The sequence below is a fragment of the Bison bison genome, unplaced genomic scaffold, assembly GCF_000754665.1.
Source record: "Bison bison bison isolate TAMUID 2011002044 unplaced genomic scaffold, Bison_UMD1.0 scf7180017864389, whole genome shotgun sequence".
NCBI lineage: Eukaryota > Metazoa > Chordata > Mammalia > Artiodactyla > Bovidae > Bison > Bison bison.
In genome coordinates, this window is record NW_011494961.1 from 7,013,983 (window position 1) to 7,036,097 (window position 22,115).

General features: G+C 38.3%; 1 protein-coding gene across 1 annotated transcript; it reads right to left on the bottom strand.

Moving 5' to 3' along the window:
• Window positions 1-5,647: 5,647 nt before the first annotated feature.
• On the bottom strand, window positions 5,648-19,624 carry RRH (retinal pigment epithelium-derived rhodopsin homolog). The gene is made up of 7 exons (XM_010858539.1): window positions 18,740-19,624; window positions 13,383-13,573; window positions 11,505-11,604; window positions 10,832-10,985; window positions 9,779-9,947; window positions 7,620-7,798; window positions 5,648-6,180 (listed from the first exon to the last, which is right to left on the bottom strand). Exons 1-7 carry the CDS (start codon window positions 18,867-18,869, stop codon window positions 6,066-6,068), a joined length of 1,038 nt encoding a protein of 345 aa, XP_010856841.1. The 5' UTR covers window positions 18,870-19,624; the 3' UTR covers window positions 5,648-6,065.
• Window positions 19,625-22,115: the final 2,491 nt, after the last annotated feature.

Here is a 22,115-nt window from a genome sequence, read left to right on the forward strand (position 1 = left end):
GAAAAAAGAGTTAGCTTACAGCTCCAGTTAATAATTCCTGGGTGTGACAGTGTTTAACCTACAAACTCCTTTGGAAATCGTCTAGCCTGCCTGAATAGGTTTTCCGGCCACATGTGATTGTTCAGAGCCTCCCAACTGTGAGAGGCAGGAGATGTTCTAAACTGTCTAAACACAGATTCTTTTGAGTAGTTAAAAGATTGATTAGAAATTGTATTGGTGAAGGGATTTTCACTTGTTGGGCCAATGTTTGCTGCTAAGTCTCCATATCCCTTACCTGCTGTGTCCCTGGCAGTGTATTGATTAATATAATTGGTGTAAGTAGTAGCTTTAATGTTTGTAACCTGGGACCCTTGAGTTAATTCTTTTTCTTGTTATAGCCCACCACACCTTTGCTCTGTAGGAATGCAACTTTATCTAATGCTTTTTGGAGGCTGGCGCCTGACTTGAGAATAATCACCTTTAGAGAAAAAGGCCTCCGGGCCAGAAGATGATGCTAATCACCTAAACTTTTGCATATGATAAGTTTGCAGGAAGAAAGCCTGGCTTACTGCATGACTCTACCCCTTCCCCCATTATCCTCTATGCATAACTTAAGGTATAAAAACTACTTTGGAAAATAAAGTGCGGGCCTTGTTCACCGAAACTTGGTCTCACCATGTCGTTCTCTCTCTTACCTTCTGGCTGAATTATTCAGCCTCTTTTCTACACTGAATTTCCTCACTGAGCTATCCTTATTTCAGCCTCTTTTCTCCACTGAATTTTCCTACTGAGCTATCCTCATTCTATTACTCTTTATATCCTTAATTAACGTTTAATTAAGCAATTGTTTCCTGATCTTCGCCGACGCCGTCCCCGCTTCGAATACCCTGGATCCACCGGGGCTAGTCCCCGGCATGGAATGAAATAGTCAGTCAAGGATTTAGGTAATAAATATATAAGGCACTTAATTTTCTTTTGACATGGTTCTATTCATCATCTTTTAATCAAAAAACTTTTTAAAGAAAATTAATTTCATAAAAATAAGATTATGGAAAACACTATTTAAAATGAATAATACACATACAAAAACAGCAGCATCAAATGAATTTTCTCAAAATAAAATACTGGAAAGTTGCAGAATCCTCACAATTCATTTGCTCATTCAGTATTTACTGAGCATTTAAAGAATTCAGTGCTTTGTACTATGTACGAAGCACTAAACTAAGTCCTAAGGGTAGAATTGATGCTTTTGAACTGTGGTGTTAGAGAAGATTCTTGAGAGTCCCTTGGACTGCAAGGAGATCCAACCAGTCCATCCTAAAGGATATCGGTCCTGAATATTCATTGGAAGGACTGATGCTGAACCTAAAACTCCAATACTTTGGCCACCTGATGCAAAAAACCAACTCATTTGAAAAGACCCTGATGCTGGGAAAGATTGAAAGTGAGAGGAGAAGAGGATGACAGAGGATGAGATGGTTGGATGGCATCACCGACTCAATGGACATGGGTTTGAGTAAACTCCGGGAGTTGGTGATGGAAAGGGAGGCCTGGCCTGCTGCGGTTCATGGGGTTGCAAAGAGTCAGATACAACTGAGTGACTGAACCGAACTGAGGGGTAGAAAAATGGATAAGACACGATCACTACACAAAAGGAATCACATGATAGAGAGAGGCACAGAATACACTTGGAAGAAGCACAAGAGATCATCAGACCCAACAGTATTGGTGGGGAAAGGCTTCCTAGAGCAAGTGGTACCTGAGATGCCCCTTTGAGGCACACCAATGTATGAAGTGGAAAATCTGCAAGTGGCAAGCAGAGGAACAGCAGGAACCAAGGGAGGAAGCAAGAAAGAGCATGTAGTTCTTAGAGAAATATAAGCATTTCAGGTTGTATGTACAAAACACACATACAGGAGCAAGACAAAAAGCTGAAGAGTCCTTGTGGGACCGTGTTGAAGAGGCTCATGAGGGTCCAACTGACAGAGTTATAGTTACTTGGCAGATGATTGATTTTTTTGGTTTAAGATATGTGCATTTTTTTTAAAAAAAGGAGAAATTACTTGTATCTCTTTGTTTCAAATATTTATTTTTGGCAGTGCTGGGTCTCCGCCGCAGCACTGGGACCCTCAGTCTTTGTTGTGGCGTGCAGGGCCTTTCGTTGTGGCAGTGAATCTTTTTGGCTGCAGCACGAGAACTCCTAGTTGTGGCGCATGGGATCTAGTTCCCTGACCAGGGACTAAACCCAGGCCTCCTGCCTTGGGGGCTCGGAGTCTTGGACATTGGACTACCAGGGACGTACTGACTGAAGGTTTTCTGAGCTGAAGATTTGGGGGATGGGAGTTTTATTTTTAAAAGAAGAGTATTCCAGTTATAAAGCTGATACATTGATTACAGTGGAGAAAGGCAGAGGATGGAGAAATAAATTAGCAGATTATTATAGCAGTTTACCAATACAAACATATGGACAGTTGTATATATTTGGATTAGTGCCCTGGTTTTCCTTTATTTGCAGTCAAAGGTGCTAAAGAAACAGCCTACAAAAATAAATACATAAGAAAACACAATATGCAAAGATACACAGGCTCACTAGCAGTTAAAAAAATGTGAAATGAAATGAATTTGTTCAAGTATATAGCTTTTAGTTTTAAAGAACTGATACAGCACTATTAGCAGGACTATAATGGGAAAAGTGAACTTCTTCACTGCCAGTGGCCATGTAAATTAGTTCAGTCTTTGCAGAGTGCAAGCTCACAACAATAATACTGTTTCTATACTTTTATCCAGTAATTCTACTCTGAGGAAACACTCAGATAGAGTAATTTCTCCTTGCCTTCCCCACACAAAAAGTATTTGTACTAAAATATTCCCAGTGGTTCATCCACAATTCTTAAGAGTTGTGGATGAACCACTGGGAATATTTCAGCAATTTAAATATCCATTATTGGTCCACAATTAGTACAGAACAGACTGGGCCAGATGACCTGGGGATATACTGGGCCACACGTAATGGAAATTCTTAGCTTAAATGCTTGCTTATGACCTTATTAATGTTACTAGCTATATTATTTGTATTCAGTCTGTTTTACCAGATTATTGTTTCCTGCATTACCAGATGTATGACTGAGCCTCAGATAAAAGTAATAATGACTAGAGAACTTAAAACAATTGACCAAATATATAGTTCTATAATAAGATCAAGGGTTGTAACAGTGGAAGTCTATATACAGGGATAATCAACAAGAGGGAACAGTTCTTGGACCATAACAGACTGGTAAGACAGGTAGCCCAGAGGCTTTTGGTTGCTGTTAACGGGGCCTAGTCCAGGAACAGCAAATGGAGTGGCCTATCAACAAAATCCCCACCTGACCTGGGAATGAGCATTCCTAGCACGGAGGGACACATGAGTCACAAAATCCTTCTCTAACCTTGGCCGAAATTATTACCCAAAGGAGGGGATTATAAAATAAACAATGGTGCCGACTGTCCAGTTCTACAAGAATCAAGTCATTAGCCACAGTAGGCATTGACCTACAATTCAGGGAATTGTAGGAATTCAGGGTGAAGGTCAGGATGAAGCACTTTTTGCTCTGGGGAAACCGGCAGAACTGACCCTCAGATGGTTATGTATTTTAAGGAGAAAATTTTATGAACCCAGTTTCTTGCATTTTTCCATTCTTAAAAGAGCACTAAAAACATTAGCTAAGATACCTGTCCCTTGAAAAAGCAGTAACTTTTTACCAAGATATGCTCTTCATTGCACATATATACCGGCCTCCCCATTCACCTTTCTGGAACAGTCCTCAGAGCTTTCTGAAAGACTGTCTCTTGGGTTATAAACATGAGGCTAGCTCAAATAAAATTTCCTATTCCTTTCTTACACTGACTATTGATTAATTTTTTCATCAACAAAACAAGATACGAAAAAGAGAACAAACATACAGAAACCCCCACTCCACTCTGATTAAACTTAATTCTCATGTCAAATATATGGAAATACATACACATAAAAATAGTACTTAAAAAAGTAGAACACATATTAATATGCACAGGTTATACTGTTACATAAAATATATATGGCATTGACTGACGTGTGATTTAAAAACAATAGTGCTTAATATTCATTTGATCATTTTTGTTAAATAGTTAAGTGAATAATTGCATTAAAATTTGAAAATTGTGAAATCCTGACAGTTTCCCATTTTAGTTAGAAATAAATTCCAACAACTTATTTCAGTAATTATTTATTAAAGACTATTAACCGTATTTGTTGTTGTGTCTTTTAGTTGATAAGTCGTCTCCAACTCTTTGGTGACCCCATGGACTATACCCTGAGGCTCCTCTGTCTGCAGAATTTCCTACAATACTGGAGTGAGTTGCCATTTCTTTTTCCAGGGGATCTTCCTGACCCAGGGATTGAACCCATAATTCCTGCATTGGCAAGCAGATTCTTTACCATTGAGCCACTAGGGAAGCCCATTAACTATTATTCAGTTCAGTTCAGTTCAGTTGCTCAGTCGTGTCCAATTCCTTGCAACCCCGTGAACCGCAGCATGCCAGGCCTTCCTGTCCATCATCAACTCCCAGAGTTTACCCAAACTCATCTCCATTGAGTCGGTGATGCCATCCAACCATATCATCCTCTGTCATCCCCTTCTCCTCCTGCCCCCAATCCCTCCCAGCATCAGGGTCTTTTCCAGTGAGTCAGCTCTTTGTATCAGGTGGCCAAAGTATTGGAGTTCCAGCTTCAACATCAGTCCTTCCAATGAACACCCAGGACTGGTCTCCTTTAGGATGGACTGGTTGGATCTCCTTGCAGTCCAAGGGACTCTCAAAGAGTCTTCTCTAACACCACAGTTCAAAAGCATCAATTATTTGGTGCTCAACTTTCTTGATAGTCCAACTCTCACATCCATACATGACCACAGGAAAAGCCATAGCCTTGACTAGACGGACCTTTGTTGACAAAGTAATGTCTCTGCTTTTTAATATTCTGTCTAGGTTGGTCATAACTTTCCTTCCAAGGAGTAAGCATCTTTTAATTTCATGGCTTCAATCACCATCTGCAGTGATTTTGGAGCCCAAAAAAATGAAGTCAGCTACAGTTTCCCCACCTATTTGCCATGAAGTGATGGGATCAGATGCCATGATCTTCGTTTTCTGAAGTTAAGCCAACTTTTTCACTCTCCTCTTTCACTTTGATCAAGAGGGTCTTTAGTTCTTCTTCACTTTCTGCCATAAGGGTGGTGCCATCTGCATATCTGAGGTTATTGATATTTCTCCCGGCAATCTTGATTCCAGCTTGTACTTCTTCCAGACCAGCCTTTCTCATGATGTACTCTGCATATAAGTTAAATAAGCAGGGTGACAATATATAGCCTTGACGTACCCCTTTTCCTATTTGGAACCAGTCTGTTGTTCCATGTCCAATTCTAACTGTTGCTTCCTGATCTACGTACAGGTTTCTCAAGAGGCAGGTCAGGTGGCCTGGTATTCCCATCTCTTTCAGAATTTTCCACAGTTTATTGTGATCCACACAGTCAAAGGCTTTGGCATAGTCAATAAAGCAGAAATAGATGTTTTTCTGGAACTCTCTTGCTTTTTTGATGATAATAACTATTATTACTATTAATTTATTCTAACATTAAAATTACAGGGAGGCCTGGCGTGCTGCAGTTCATGGGGTCGCAAAGAGTCAGAGATGACTGAATGACGGTACTGAACTGAACTGAACATTAAAATAACAGTTGCTTCTGATCTAGTGGAGGAACTAGGCAAAACACCAGGTCATTGATACACTGTAATATATACCATGATAGGGAGAAAGAGAAGAGGCCTTAATCTCATGTGCCTCTTCATCAAACTAGATGAGTAGTATGTTTACATATAAGGAAATAGTGAAACATTCCCAACGGTAACCAGTATACAAACAGAACTATAAACTACACTGGAGAAATTTATCGTCTATTAGGACAATACTCTATGTCTCTATTTGATTGAAATGAGCTCACATTTAAAATGAAATTAAACCACTACAAAAAAAAAGTAAAGAAAATGTTTTGGTAAATGTGTGAGTTCCTCTTATTTCAGACTTTTCCAGAAGTCAGTGGGTTTTGAGGTACATCCATTGGTAAAACACTCGTCACAGGCATTGCTTGGGTAGTCTGACATTTGAACATGGCAAGCATCGCCCTTCGAAACCTATAATAAAAAGGGAAAATCTGGCATTATCCCATGATGACTTGGAATGCTTAAAGAACTTTCAAATATGACTAAGATGCCACTACTGCCAATTAGCATCGCCAAATAAATTTCCGCTTCCAACTTTAACATATCCTATTGAGACCCTTTATAAATGTATTATAAAGTATACAGTACAATTAAAGATCAATTTTGCACCACTGATTGTAAACATTGCAATAACTATGTCTAAGATGACACTATGTCTAAGATGACAATGTCAGTTGCAAGGAATCATTTACTTGAACTAAGGATGGGTGTTTCAGACATTTATTCTAATGAGCAAAGGTGAGTTTAATGCCTGACCTTTCCAAAAGAACTACTAATAGACTCTAAATTTAAGATGTGTTCTTTATTCTTCTTACGTGGTCTATTTGATCTTAAAAGTTTTTATGTTTCTTCATATACCTATGGCTAAAGTTGCTTTCCCAAACATGTGCATAAATATATAAGTTTAATAGAAGCAGCACTGGCAATCCAGGATCACATTATCAGTACTTCACATCTACTGAGATTTTCCGGTCAAATATTTAAGCACAGTAGATTGGTTCAATCCACCTTTAAGCAGTAAGAGGAAATGAAGTAGTCTAAGCTGCCCTACCCAGAGGCTCAAGGGTAAAGAAACAGCCTGCAATGCAGGAGACTCAGCAGGAGCCTCAGGTTCGATCCCTGGGTCAGGAAGATCCCCTGGAGAAGGAAATGGCAACCCATTCCAGTATTCTTGCCTGGAAATCCCATGGACAGCCCATGGAGTCGCAAAAGGGTCAGACACGACTTAGCGAGTAAATAACAAAAGCTGCACTGAGGAGGCAGGAAAGAAATCCTTGCTCAGAGGCTCAACAAAAGGGGAAAAGGAAGAGTCTCCATTATCCTCAGTGACTACACAGTCCTGAAGCCTGTTATGTTAACAATGAATTTTTCTCTTACATCTGAATGATATGTCTTCCTTCTAGTAAATATACAGTTATGCTACCCACATACGGAACCCAACTGGCCCTGCTTTGTCCACTTTCCAGTAACAGAATCACTCTTTTCTTTGCAAAACTGATTACAGGTTTTCTTTGCAAAACCTTCCAGGGTCATTGCTGCCAGAGGGCCATCAAAGATGAAACTTGCATTTGGGGATGCTTAGCTGGTGGAACTTGGTCTTGAAATTACCCATGATCATTTTGCCTCCATGAGGGAAGAGTCTGTCACAGAACTGGAGTCCTAGACATTTCAGGTCCTGAACGCTTCTGAAGTGCAGTTGCATGAACCAAATAACTCTTAATTTCACCTGAAGCGAGTTTATGTCATTTACCTCCCCCAAAATTTAGAATATTATCCATTGCCTTTCTAACATTCTTTCTCTATACACTTTTTTTTTTTTTTAGTTGAGAAGCATTTTAGACATGACTTACTTTTTATTAGCAATCACATAAATACAAGGATTGTAGAATGTAGAAGATTTTGCAAACAGAGGAGCTATGATGGCCATTGAGGGAGGAATCTTCTTTGGGTCACCAAAAGATGCCCATAAGCACACAATGGAATAAGGGGACCACGCCACCAGAAACATGAGTATCATTATCACAGACATCTGTAAAAGAAATCAGTATTCACCAAGCCCAATAACTAAAATATCAAAATAGTATATCTAAAACTGCATGAAAAATTATCTGGATTGGAACTTGAATAAGTTTATGATGTTGAAGACATAGAGGAAACACTGAAATTTTCCCCTCATTGTACTCTGTTAATACACCTAAAGCCAGCTATGATAACTGGAGCTTGTGAAATGGATGAACTGGTTCATGAATGTAAAGAATGCCCTCTTTCTGCTGGTGAGCTGAGGAGAATACAGCTGGATTTATCTTTTTTGGGTTACTGAGCTTTCAGTGCTTGTTTAAATTTTACAACCCAGGCTTGAGCATCTCCTCAGCCAATCTCAGTCCTGGACATGGTTGAGGAAATCTCTCAGAAAGTAGAAACCAAGACAAACTAACAAAACCCCAAAGAGAGACAGTGTAGGAGAGAATATTTAAGAAAATTGAAAGATAAATCCAGGAGATTAAATATCCAAATAAAAAGAGAATAGAGAAAACAAAAAGGGAAGTGAAATTCACGAGAGAAATGATACAAGGAAGCTCCCAGAAGGGGAGATCTGAGTCTTGACATTGAAAGCACTCGCCCCGTATCCGGCACGTGGGTGAATAAAGAGCTGTACCAAGGCACGTCAGCATCACATTTCAGAGGGAAAACTGGAGACACAGAGAAAGTGACAAGCTTCCAGAGAGAATACAAACCACCAGGAAACTGTCAGTCTTCTCAGCAGCAACACCTAAAACTGAGAGACTATAGAGTAATGCTTTCAAAAATCTCTGAAAATTATTTTTCTACTTTGAATTCTATGCCAAGTGAACAATCAATCAAATATAATAGGAGCATTAAGACATTTTCAGGTATGCCAAATCTTAAAAATTTGACTTCCCTATCATGTTCTCAGGACTCTGTTAGGGGATGTGTTCCACCAACTGTGAGAAAATCAACCAAAAAAAAAAAAAGGAAGACATGCAATCCAGAAAACAGGTGATCTGATCCAGGAGACAGGCCAAAGGCGTTCTCAGCTTGTGATAAAGGAGATGTGGGGATACTGACTTTCTAGGTAGTCATCTTAAAGAAGAGCCAGTGTAATCTGGAGCAGGAGATCTGGGGGTGTCAGGAGGATAACTAAGAAAAGGATGAAGTCAATTTAGTCTCTGAGGCATATGAAAATACTAAGAGGAAACTGAAGCATCTATTTAGAGATGAATTAGGGACAGGTACATAGGACAGTCAGGCTCCCCTGGTGGCTCATACAGTAAAGAATCTGCCTGCAATGCAGGAGACCTGGGTTCGATCCCTGAGTTGGGAAGATCACCCTGGAGAAGGAAACAGTTACTGACTCCAGTATTCCTGCCTGGAGGAGCCTGGTGGGCTACAGTCCATGGGGTCACAAAGAGTTGGACACAACTGAGTGACTAAAGCTTCCACTTTCCAAAATCACTTCATTGTCACACAGAACAGTCAGGAAACAAAGCTACAGAGAGATAGGGGGTGGAAAGGGAGGAGAGAGGGAGAGAAGAAGAGAAGGGGAGAGAGATGGACAGAAGACAAGAAAGAAAAAGAAAAGGAATGAACTGTTAACTCCAAAGGGGGAATAGTTGTATAAAAAAAAAGAAATATAAGTCATACAGCCCTACAGAGATCTGCAATAAATGAAATTTAGATAGTCACAATAATGTAAAATTGACTTTTCATCTAGCCAAATATTAACATTTTATTGACAAGATGAGAGGTGTTGGTGGGGAGAAGGAAAAGATGGTGGTGTAAGAGAAAGTCTTTGTTCACAGTAGGAAATCAAGAAGTAGCAGCAAACAAAAATACCTGAAACAGGAGATAAGCACATTGTTTAAAAATATGGAGGCCAACACTAGAAAAGAGAGCCAGAAAATAAGAACCGGGAGTTGGGGAGAGATGACTACAGGGCCAAGGAACCATGTCCGTGTAGAAGCTTGATTAAAGGATTTTAACGCCTTACCTTTGTTACATCTACCTGATCTGACCAATCTCTGTTGAGGTACTCAGTGCAGTTATTAGTACCATGATGTTTAATGGATTGAGTGACATGGTAATAACAGTAAAACATCACTGTTAAGGGCACGATAAAATTTATCGCAACTACCATCATCGTGTAAGAAACAAAAGACCTGAAAGTAAGAAAAGGAAATAATTAAATCATGACATTAAATCACTATTCATCTAACGTATTAAATAGGGGAAGGGAAACAGAATAATTAGCAGAAGTAATACTGGCATTGTCTAGTATTAGTAAACAGCTTAGGAGGTACATTCGACTTTTAGTTCATTCAGACTAGGGGTTGGCAAACTATGACCTGTGGGCAAATCCAGCCTGTCGCCTGTTTTTGTAAATAAAATTTTATTGGAACCACAGTCATTTCCTTACTGTCTATGGCTGCTTCCACAGGCAGAGTTGAATAGTTGCAATGGAGACAACCTTGCCTGTAAAATCTAAAATATTTATTTTTTGACCCTGTACAGAAAAATGTTTAGACTTAGATTTAGTTTGAGAGAAATTTTCTGTTTACTTTTCTGAGTAATCTTTCACTTCCTTTAATGAACTAAATTACCTTCTTCTCCTTAGTAAACATAGAAGAGCATCACTGATGAGTAAGTGATCTTTGCAGCGACTGCACTTTTGCTGTGTAATTCTCAGAAGATGCTTTAGCACCAGAAAAGAAAGCCTGGGCTTTCTCCAGAACTTTCTCCAGTCCTTTTCCCCTCAGGTCCTACCTCTAAGGTGCCGCTAAAGGAGGCTCTGTATCCCCTTTGCTGCCAAAGGACAGAAAGGAGGGAGCAGAGCAGGGAGACAAAGGGATGCCCTGTCCTTGCAAATTAACATAATTCATGTTTCTCAATTCATCTCTAGTCGGAATCACATCATCTAAACCAAGGAAACCCTTTGCCACACTCTATATGAGAAACATTAGATCTGAGGTTAAATTTGAAATGGTGAAAATGTGTCTGTCTGCATTAGAAGCGTTTAATTATAAACTGCATACACGTTTCTTACACATCATTTTTCCGCCAGTTTATGGTACAGGTGGCCCCAGTAGGATCTGGGGCATAACTAGCCCACCCAATGACAGGCATCAAAGCCCAAAACAGGCCATTGGTCCAGGCCCCCAGAATCATGCTGATGTAAGTGTTGGCAGTCATTCTTCTTCCTATTAACAAATACATGGAATATTAAATCATTTCCCAATGATGTGATTCATATCTTCATCTTGTTTTAACTGATTATTCAAAATTATCACCAAGAGCACTTTGGTTCACACAAAACCTATGAATTCATATTCTGGAAAAAAATAACATTTAAGCTGAAACTTGAATGATAAAATGATGAATCAGAGGATAGGCAGGGAGAAGCACTAGGGAAATAGCATTTACAAAGGCCCCAAATTGGGAAAGGGTTTCGCCAGTACCCCAAAGTGACAAGATCCCAGGTTATGCTGCAAGGTAGTCAGGGGTCAGAACACGCAGGGTCTTGGGGGCCGTGTTATGAAATGTGAATTTTATTCTAGGTATAATAGAAAACCACTGAAACTTCCAATCAAGAATTATCAGAGAAAGAAGGCTGACCATGTCACAAGTCACTACACTTATTAATACATTTTGAAGTGAAGGTGTGACAAGCAGAACTTAGGCAAATGGGTTCATTGCAAAAGCTGAGAAAAGTGCTGTACCTGCATCAGGATGGCAGATGGTCAGGTATCGATCCACGGCCACGACCGTGAGCAATCCAATACTTGCCATTCCAAAAAAAATATTCAACCCAGCATAAATCTGAAAATCAAAATTGGAACGATTCCACCATCCTACACACCCTCCCAAGAGACATTTATACTTTTATCCCATTGCTAAAATATATTTTAAACACATTGAACAGTAAATAAATACATTGAGTGTTTTCTATTTTGTGTGTGTGTTCAGTCGCTCAGTCATGTCCAACTCTTTGCATCCTGACTGCTCTGTCCATGGGATTTCACAGGCAAGAGAACTAGAGTGGGTTCCATTTCCTCTTCCAGGGAATCTTCATAACCTAGGGATCGCACCTGCATTTCCTGCAGTGTAGGCAGATTCTTTACCACTGAGCCACCAGGGAAGCCCCATTTTCTATTTTACTAACGTTAAAATACATTATCTATTTTCAAATTGTAAGTGGCTTAATAAAGAAAACATTCTTTATGTTATAGAAAACATTCTGGGACTTCATTAATTAAAATAAGCTTTTTTAAAAAGCTAAGATTTAAAGTAAAACTTCTATACATACTCTAAAGAAGGCAAAACCAAACCATAAATCAAGTGCAGTGCATATAACCAGCAAAAGACTGGTATTCAGAAAACAGACGATTCACTAAGGGGAAAAGACAAACAGAAAAATGGGCTATTCACACAAGAGGAAACCAGAGTGCCTATGACATAAGATATACAATCACATTAAATACTGAAAGAAATGCAAATCATAAGATACGATTTTACATCCATTATAACACTACAAATTTAAAAGTCTGACAATCCCAAGCACTGGCGAAAATGTGGAGCAACAGAAGTTTTCTCATAATTGGCACAATCATTTTGAAGACTAATTTGGCCACACTTGATAAAGCTGACGTTGTGTTATCTACAACCAAACCATTCCTCCTCTAGTAATGTATCTAAAGAAACTCTCATATACTGCAGAAAGAGACATGTATGAGAACATTTGTGATTTAAAACAATTGGGAACAGAGAATTCCCTGGCAGTCCAGTGGTTAGAACTCTGCACTTTCATTGCCAGGGCCCTGGGTTCCATCCCTGGTTGGGGAACTAAGATCCCACAAGCCCTGAAGCACAACCAAAAACAAAAAGCAAGAAGCCCCAAACAACCTGAAGGTCATATTGCGAAACATCAAGATTTGATAAAACCTGTTGATGCATAAATGGGTATTCACTATTCTCTACCGTTTTCATTTTATTCTCTACAGCTATATAGCTTAAAACAGCAAACAGTTCTAAAAAAATTGGGGCAAAAGTCATTTCTGCAAACTATATTAATTTATTTTCTTGTCAGTAAAAATTATAGTAGATATATTTACCAGCAATTCTCACAAATAACTTACCACAGTAAAAATTATAGTAGATATATTTAAGAGCAATTCTCACAAAGAACTTACCACAGAAAAAAATCAACAACATGTAGTTTAACTATATTACTTAGACATTATGATATGGTCATTAAATATTTTATTGTTTCAAATGAAAGCAGAGTATTTTTTTTGAATTTGCAATATACAAGTTTTTATTTGAATATGCAAATGTTCACTTTTCTTCTCTAACTGATTTCTAATTTTTTGCTAGTTTAATTTTTTCCTTTAGGTTGGGGAAATTTTGAAAATATAATGATGGCTACTGCTTTCATTTTTCTTATTAAAGAATATATTTCCCAGTCACTCCTGAAGCTATTTTCAATGAGAGCACCATATCTATTATGCTACGTAAAACTATTTGATTTTGTAAAGAGACTTAAACTTACAAGTTCTTAATCTAGTTCATTTTGCTTTGATTCTAAGGATCTCTGATACCTGACATCCTGCATATCCAAATTTCCAGCTTCCATGCAGATCTGAAGCAGCAGACATGGGGTAGCCAATGCTACTGACCCCTATATCAGTAACAGCCAGGTTGATGATAATTGCATTTGTGGGTGTCCGAAGCTCCTTGAACTTAATGAAGATGCCTAGAACAATTATGTTGCTGAGGATACTTATCACACCTGAGAACATAAAAAAATCACACACTTCACTTAATTTGAATGTGCAAAACTAAAATAAAAATTAAATATTTAAATTCCTTCAGAAACAAAGCAAATTCACAAATTGGTTTTGGTTCATTCACTGGAAGAGCTCCAGCTATTCTTCAAACTAGTTGCAATATTGTCACAGCCCTCTTGTGAAAACAGAAATATAAAAATCAAAACACAAAGAATCTGCCACTTGTATAAACCAGCACCAAAGGCTGGCATTTAACAACATCACTATTGATCACTTTGTCCTTGAAGTGACTCCCATTGATACCAATGCTGATTTTTAGGATACATATAGTTGTGTGTGTGTGTGTGTGTGTGTGTGTGTGTGTGTGTGTATGACCATATAGTCTCCTTTGGCAGCTTTATTTCCTTTCCTCCTTCCTGACGATGGAGGCTCTTCTTTCTCTGTTGTTTCTCAGGCCTCAGCTATCATTCTATCCTAACAGCACTTCTGTCACTTTCTGTTCCTGAAATACGCTCCAGTCCCTCATCCCTTTTCATACAACTCATTGCCATTAGAAATTTATTAAGCATCTACAGTATGTAAGATCATATGACTGTTTCAATATTACTTAAAATTTAACATGTTCAAATCTGATTACACGCACACATACACGTACATCCCTAAATAAGAATGCACACAACAAGGTTTGGCTAGGTAGACAGGAAGTCAAGTTGGCTCTCAGATCCACTCAGAAACCTCACAGGCCACATCACCCTAGTGAAGTTTCCACAGTCTGGTATCTGACTCTTAGCCCTGCAGGTCCAGAGACTCAATGTTGTCAGTGCCCCAGAATTGGCTGGATTCAGGTAGACTGATGACTGAAATTCTTAATCTGAATGCCAATGTATTAATTTACAATGAGAAATACTGTTGAGTAGACTGGATGTGAATGTTAGCCTGCTTAACACCCCCATCTGAAATATAAGTTTCCCATCAGCCAGATGTAAGCCATACTAAGTCCTAACAACTGAGAGAGGGTAGAGCCATTACCAGACTCCTCGGGGCTAAAGGAGGGGTAAAGGACAAAAGGAATAGAGGGTGTTCACCATCATGAAGAGAACTCTGGTGAGCAGACCCAGCTATTGCCAGAGAGAAGGAAGGTTTCCAAGTACCAACACACAAAGGTATCAGCTAAGGAAGAACTTCTATTATATCAAAACTTCCTTTCAACATTCTGTTATACTAATCTTCCAGGTTCCTGTTCTTTTCCTCCTGCACGCTGCTGGCAGAATAAGCTTGCTACAACATAGAATTAACCAAGACTCTTCTCAATTTACTCCCCAACATCTGTGGGATAAAAGTTCACATGTCCCAACCTGATACCCCAGTCTCTGCTTCAAACTGTTTTTACCTTCTCTAAGCAAATGTTCACACTTGTCAAAGAAGCCCTCCATCTAGTACATATCAGACACACCAGGCGTGTGGTAAATTTCAACTCTCATTTCTCTCACTTGGAACACCCTACTCCTTTACCTATCCAAATGCTACCCACGCTTCAAAATTCTGTTCAAGCCTGATTCTGCCCTCCAAGGCTTGTCTTCCTCATAGTATCCTCTCATCACTAATAAATTTTCAAAGTACTTGTCTATATTATACTTCATCTTACGTGATGCTATATTATTTAACTCTTATATTCCTAATCTTCCTGTGTAAATTATAGGCTTCTAATGGCTTCTATGTTGAGTATGTGACATATAGCAGATTTAATAGATGACTAAAACTCATATTGCTTAATATCTATTATTCCTGCAAGCATAATTAAGATACAATGATATAAAATTTGATGATTCTTTGGCTCATTAGTTTTGCATCCAGTATTGTAGCTCCAAAAAGTTTAGTGAACTGAAGAATCTTTCTGGTTAGTTACAGATTTGTTGATTTTTTAAAAGTCAGATAAAAACACAGTGTAGTAAATTTGTTGCCTACCAAACTAGAATAAAGTAATTGTACTTATGGGGTAGTTTTAGATATAATGTGGGGAATGAGGGAAACAGTTTAGTCCTTTTATTTTCTCTGCAGCTGTCTCAAGCACTGTGCTCGATTTTCTAGCTGTGAAAGGGTTAGTCAATTGTGTCTGACTCTTTGAGACCTCATGGACTATAGCCCACCAGGCTGCTCTCTCCATGGGATTCTCCAGGCAGGAATACTGGAGTGGGTAGCCATTCCCTTCCCCAGGGGAATCTTCCTGACCCAGGAATCAAACCCATATCTCCTGCACTGCAGGCAGATTCTTTACTGACTGAGCAACCATGGAAACCCATGTTTTCTAATGAGTAGACAACAGATTATTTAGTAGTTAGGTCTAAGTTCACTTAATTTAGGGACTTCCCTGGTGGCTCAGAGGTAAAGAATCTGCCTGCAATACAGGAGACACGGGTTTGATCCCTGGGTTGGGAAGATCCCCTGGAGAAGGCCATGGCAACCCATGCCAGTATTCTTGCCTGGAGAACTCCATTGACAGAGCACCCTGGTGGGCTACAGTCCACGGGGTTGCAAACAGTCATACACGACTGAGCAATGAACACACTTTCACTTAATTTCCCTTCGGCTTCTGTGGCTCTTCTCCAATCTCTTCGGGAGATCCTTCTCAGTCTACTTCCTGGTCTTTCTTTCTTCATCTCTACCTTATTAAACATATGCATTGTCCAAGTTTCTGTCCTAGACCTCTTTCTTTTCACATTCAACATACACTCAGTGAGTTCAGAGTCAAGGCTATATGCTGATACTTTCCAGATCAATCTCATAAAATTCAAACCCATGTGTCCAGCTTTTTATGGGACTTCTCTCAAACTGAACCCAGAGATTTTCATTCCTGCCCCAAACACGTTCTTCTCCAGGTGTGAATAGCTTCACCATTTATCCAATGGCCCCAAAAAAGAAACCTACTTGTCATCTTTGATGCTCCCTCATCTTCTCCCCCAGTCTCCACATCCAACCACCATGGATTCTAAATTCTAGCTCTTTCTATCTCCATTGCCACTACTTCCTCCTCAGAAGCCTTCTTAACCTTTACCATACCTCCTACCCAGGGTGCCTCCTACCTGGTCTGTTAGCTACCATTACAGCATATATCTAAAACGCAAATTGGATCATGTCATTTAGTGGGCCCCTACTGCCTTCACAGCTAAGGTTCTTCATTAGCTGGTATGCAGTCATTGTTTCAGCCTAATATCTCTTATCCTTTAGCCTATAATGCACCCATAATGAATCTATTTCAGATCCTTAATTCACCATGCCTTCTTACCACCAGAATAAACTGGAAAAAGGGAGAGCTTAAGTTGGTAAAAGTTTGTAAGAGGTAAAATCCAAAGAGAACTATTAAATTAAAAATGAAATTTAAAATGAAAAATAGGCTTTTTGTAACAGTAGCAAATGAAATAAATGCTTTGACTAAACTTTTTTCCTCATAGTCTTGATTTAAGTGAGTTTTGTTAAAGGTGGGGTTTTGGGAGCCCAAAGAACAATAAACATTTAAACAAAAGCATAATGAGGCAAGACATGCTCCCTTCAGTTCACCTGCTAAAAATACAACACATATACATTAAAACTGATCCTTGTGATTATACATGAGGGTTCTAGAGCTAAAGAACCTGAGTTCAATACTGGTGTAGCTACTTAGTAGATGTGTGTGTGTTGGTAAAGTTACTTAAACTCTATCAGTATAAATGGAGAAAATAAAACAAATTTACTTACTGAATTAGTTTAAGGATGAATTATTCCAAACAGGTAAGTGCTTATAGCAGTGCTTGGTATATACCAAGAATTCAAACGATAACATTAGCAGTAGTGGTGGTGATGGTGGTTGTAGTCATGGCAACAGTAGTAGCAGAGTCATCATTGTCATAGTAAGACTGCTATTACTGTTATTGTTGTTACAGGAATAAGAACAAGAGAGAACATTTTCTTAACAGGAAATCTTCTTTGCATGCTTCCTTTGTAACCAGATCAAAAAAGATAGCTTTTCTTGGTCATCTACCAAAAACTAACTAAACCAAAAGTTTGTATACAAAGTATTCCTGTGTAGCTGTGATAAGGAGATTATCTCATTAAGTAGCATATTGTTTTCTCCTTTTGTTGCAACACACACAAAAAAAGAAAACAGAACTCACCCAGGGCTTATCATACAGAGGTATTCAAATGAAAAAGTTATTAGCATGTCACTAAAATTTATGAAAATTAACTGAGGAACCATAGTTTCTAGCACAGAAGTGATACTCTAGTTGTGAGTAATGGGGAAATTAAGCAATTATAAAGAATAAACTGGGTATAGTAGGATTTGCTATGCTTTTACTCTACTTTTGAATATACTTACAATTTTTCATAAGTCAATCCAAAAAATAAGAGTTACTTCTAAAATTCATTAGTATTTGTCCAACATACACTGTATATCATTTAGGTATATTTGTGCATTATTTTTTTTTTACTTTTCACAACAATCCCAACTGGTAGCTTATTCTTATCCCCGTTTTATAGATATGAAAATGGAAGAACAAAAGGATAAAGGAACTTGCTCACTGCTGCAAAGAGACTAAAAAATGAAAACCAAACTTCAGTTTTCCAAGACAGCATTAAAAAACAAACTCAATCATCAAACTCTGTCCTCAATGATAATACAATCTACTCTCTCTTTTTACAACTAATTTTCTTTCCAGGATCTTTCAGTCTGAACTAGATTCCACCACTGATGACAAAACTACAGAAAGTATGTATGAGAACAGTAAATGCCATAAAAATACATTTTTGCCACAGTGCACATTCTCCCTCAATAAAAATTCATTTGACAATATAATAACCACACATACAGATGATTATTTGTTTTCTAGGAAACTTTTCTCAGCCCCATCTCACTGCCTATCAAAATTCAAAATAACTTGTTAGACTAACCACCATTAACAATGTTTCCATTTATCCTTTGACCTATATTCTCTTATTTGATCTTTACATCCTTATTTATTACATGTGCACAACAACTGAGAAAGGATAAGTGACTTGTCAAGGTTGGCCAACAGCACAGAACTTGAAACACTATCTCTGAACCCATGCTTCTTCTACTACCTTATGCTAAAAACCACAGCTTGCCTTCACTCATTCCAAAGCAAAATAACTGTTAATGGAGTAAACATCCATACCTGCAGTAATCAAGTAAGCTGCAACAATGTTGTGTTCAGTCTGTGAAAAGACAGAGCCATTTTCATTTTTACAGTCTGAACTGTTGCCTAAATTATTCCTTAGCATTTTGGAGTGAAGATATTGAGACATCCTTCATAATGAGCTTTCAATATCTACGAAATGTTTCAAAAGCCAGTGAGAGAAAAATTTCCAAACCAATCATTTCCATCTCCACTTAAAGACCTCAAAGAAGGGCCTTTTCATAGAGGCCCTCCTTTAACAACTGTAATTGGGCTACAGAAGAAAGGATTTTAATCCCCAGAAGAAGGGAAAAGCTTACTAGCAAAATAAAGAGAAATACCAAACAACACACATTTTAACCAATTTGGGCATCAGTTTGTATCCAAGGAGATTATCAAGTGCACACGTCCCATTCAAACAATAAACAAACTCAGAAAATCAGATCAGGACCTGAACTAACTGATTTCTGCTGGAAATTAAGAGTCAGCATTAGTCCTCTAAAACTATACAGGTTAAGGTGGCTGTTTCCTGTTGATCCTTCCAAGTTTTCCACTCCAGTTCCCTTTGTTTTTTCATAACAATTTAAATCATTAGAGATAAAGAAGCAATCCCCTCCAACCTTACAAATTTCACTCTCCTAATGATAATAATAGCTTCCTGTACATTCTTTTTCTTTGCTTATAGAAACATTTATTTATAGAACTATTTAATGTTTCCTCCATTTTCCCCCCATTCTTTTCAAAAAATGGGGAGTTATATATATACAGAATAATTCTGCAATTTGTTTTCCCCTAAAGCTATACCATAAATTCCAGGTCAAGAAACCTAAATCTACGTTATTAATAACTATATATTTCAAAGCACAGATATAACATGATCTACTTCATAATCCACCTAAGTTCATTTACCCTACATTTTGATATGTGTCAGTTGTTATCTGGTTAATAATCATAGCATACACCAGCAAAGTATCTAGAGTGAACAATTCACCTCATAAACTACAGAGCAATTCTAATATTCTGGATTATCTTAACTCCAAAAGTGTATTACATAAATGGATGATAATCTAATATGAACATTTATTGTTAGAATAAGATATCCCTACCATATTTTTTCTTTGTAATTTTTTATGCCATATATTATAAAAATCTGATTCTACTCAATAGTGAAATTCCTAAAAATGAGCAATTTAAGAAAAATGATAGATGCACCAAAGTTAACAGTGTAAGTATATAACAGAACCACTAGAGGGCTATATTTACCCTCTTAATTCTATAATCTTAGCATGGCCTAGCAGGAAGGGGACACAAGGTAGTCCTTTTGCCTCAATTTTCAGCCATATACTTGAATAAACTGAAGAAGTTGAAATCAGGTGGGTTCATCTGTCCCAGATCTTACAGCTACTAGTATTCAAATTTTTATGACACATATAGTAATATTGTGAAGAGTATACCAGAAAAGTGAATCTCACTAGTATTCCAATATCAAAATATTTTCAAACAACCCTAAAGCAATTAATGTAATCCTAAAATGACCTCTCTATTTAAAAAACCATGGGTTACTAGGTTTCAAGTCTTTCTCTTTTTTGCTTTTTTTTTTTGCAATCACTATTCACTCAAAACGTTTTGAGTTTGCTTTTGTTCATAGTTTCTATCTTTTCCGTAAAGGATTATGCCTAGTTAGTTGTACCACCATTTAAATTTTCCAGAAATAATTAGCTCTATTTACAAAAACTGAAGAAAAATAATTCCAAAGATGACTATTCGCTATTGATAAAAGTTTTACAGATTATGATTGTGATAGGTACATTCTAAATAATTTTTTATGCTTCCTTCATAAGTCACATGGAAAAACTATATTGTGATGAGGCTTAGAATACTAAGAAATATAACTATAAGCATGTCAAGTTAACACAGCTCATGATTCTTCGATTTTATAAACTTTAACTGGCCTAAAATAAGTCCTCCTTTCATAACTCTTCTCAAATGCTCAGGGATACCAGGTAATATTGCTTGTATTCCACTAAACCTTTTCATTGCTATGGCAACAACTACCATTTTAGCATGATGCAAGCACTCAGAAAGTTATTCAGCTAACATGTCAAAAGATTTAATATGTTAGTAACTATACGTGAACCGTGAACTTCCTGATGTTCAAGCTGGTTTTAGAAAAGGCAGAGGAACCAGAGATCAAATTGCCAACATCCGCTGGATCATGGAAAAAGCAAGAAAGTTCCAGAAAAACATCTATTTCTGCTTTATTGACTATGCCAAAGCCTTTGACTGTGTGGATCACAATAAACTGTGGAAAATTCTGAAAGAGATGGGAATACCAGACCACCTGATCTGCCTCTTGAGAAATCTGTATGCAGGTCAGGAAGCAACAGTTAGAACTGGACATGGAACAACAGACTGGTTCCAAATAGGAAAAGGAGTACGTCAAGGCTGTATATTGTCACCCTGCTTATTTAACTTATATGTAGAGTACATCATGAGAAACGCTGGACTGGAAGAAGCACAAGCTGGAATCAAGATTGCCGGGAGAAATATCAATAACCTCAGATATGCAGATGACACCACCCTTATGGCAGAAAGTGAAGAGGAACTAAAAAACCTCTTGATGAAAGTGAAAGTGGAGAGTGAAAAAGTTGGCTTAAAGCTCAACATTCAGGAGACTAAGATCTTGGCATCCGGTCCCATCACTTCATGGGAAATAGATGGGGAAACAGTAGAAACAGTATTAGACTTTTATTTTTGGGGGGCTCCAAAATCACTGCAGATGATGACTGCAGCCATGAAATTAAAAGACGCTTACTCCTTGGAAAGAAAGTTATGACCAACCTAGATAGCATATTCAAAAGCAGAGACATTACTTTGCCAACAAAGGTCCGTCTAGTCAAGGCTATGGTTTTTCCTGAGGTCATGTATGGATGTGAGAGTTGGACTGTGAAGAAGGCTGAGCGCCGAAGAATTGATGTTTTTGAAGTGTAGTGTTGGAGAAGACTCTTGAGAGTCCCTTGGACTGCAAGGAGATCCAACCAGTCCATTCTGAAGGAGATCAGCCCTGGGATTTCTTTGGAGGGAATGATCTGAAGCTGAAACTCCAGTACTTTGGCCACCTCATGTGAAGAGTTGACTCATTGGAAAAGACTCTGATGCTGGGAGGGATTGGGGGCAGGAGAAGAAGGGGACGACAGAGGATGAGATGGCTGGATGGCATCACTGACTTGATAGACCTGAGTCTGAGTGAACTCCGGGAGTTGGTGATGGACAGGGAGGCCTGGCGTGCTGCGATTCATGGGGTCGCAAAGAGTCGGACACAACTGAGCAACTGAACTGACTGAACTGAACTATTTAAGTATCTTTTACAATGGAG

Coding starts and splice junctions, on each gene's coding strand:
- RRH (XM_010858539.1), bottom strand. CDS start 18,869: ATGTCTCAATATCTTCACTCCAAAATGCTAAGGAATAATTTAGGCAAC. Junction 10,986..11,504: donor CATCTGCCATCCTGATGCAG/GTACAGCACTTT, acceptor ATTTGTTAATAG/GAAGAAGAATGACTGCCAAC. Junction 7,799..9,778: donor ATCAGGTAGATGTAACAAAG/GTAAGGCGTTAA, acceptor TTTCTTTTACAG/ATGTCTGTGATAATGATACT.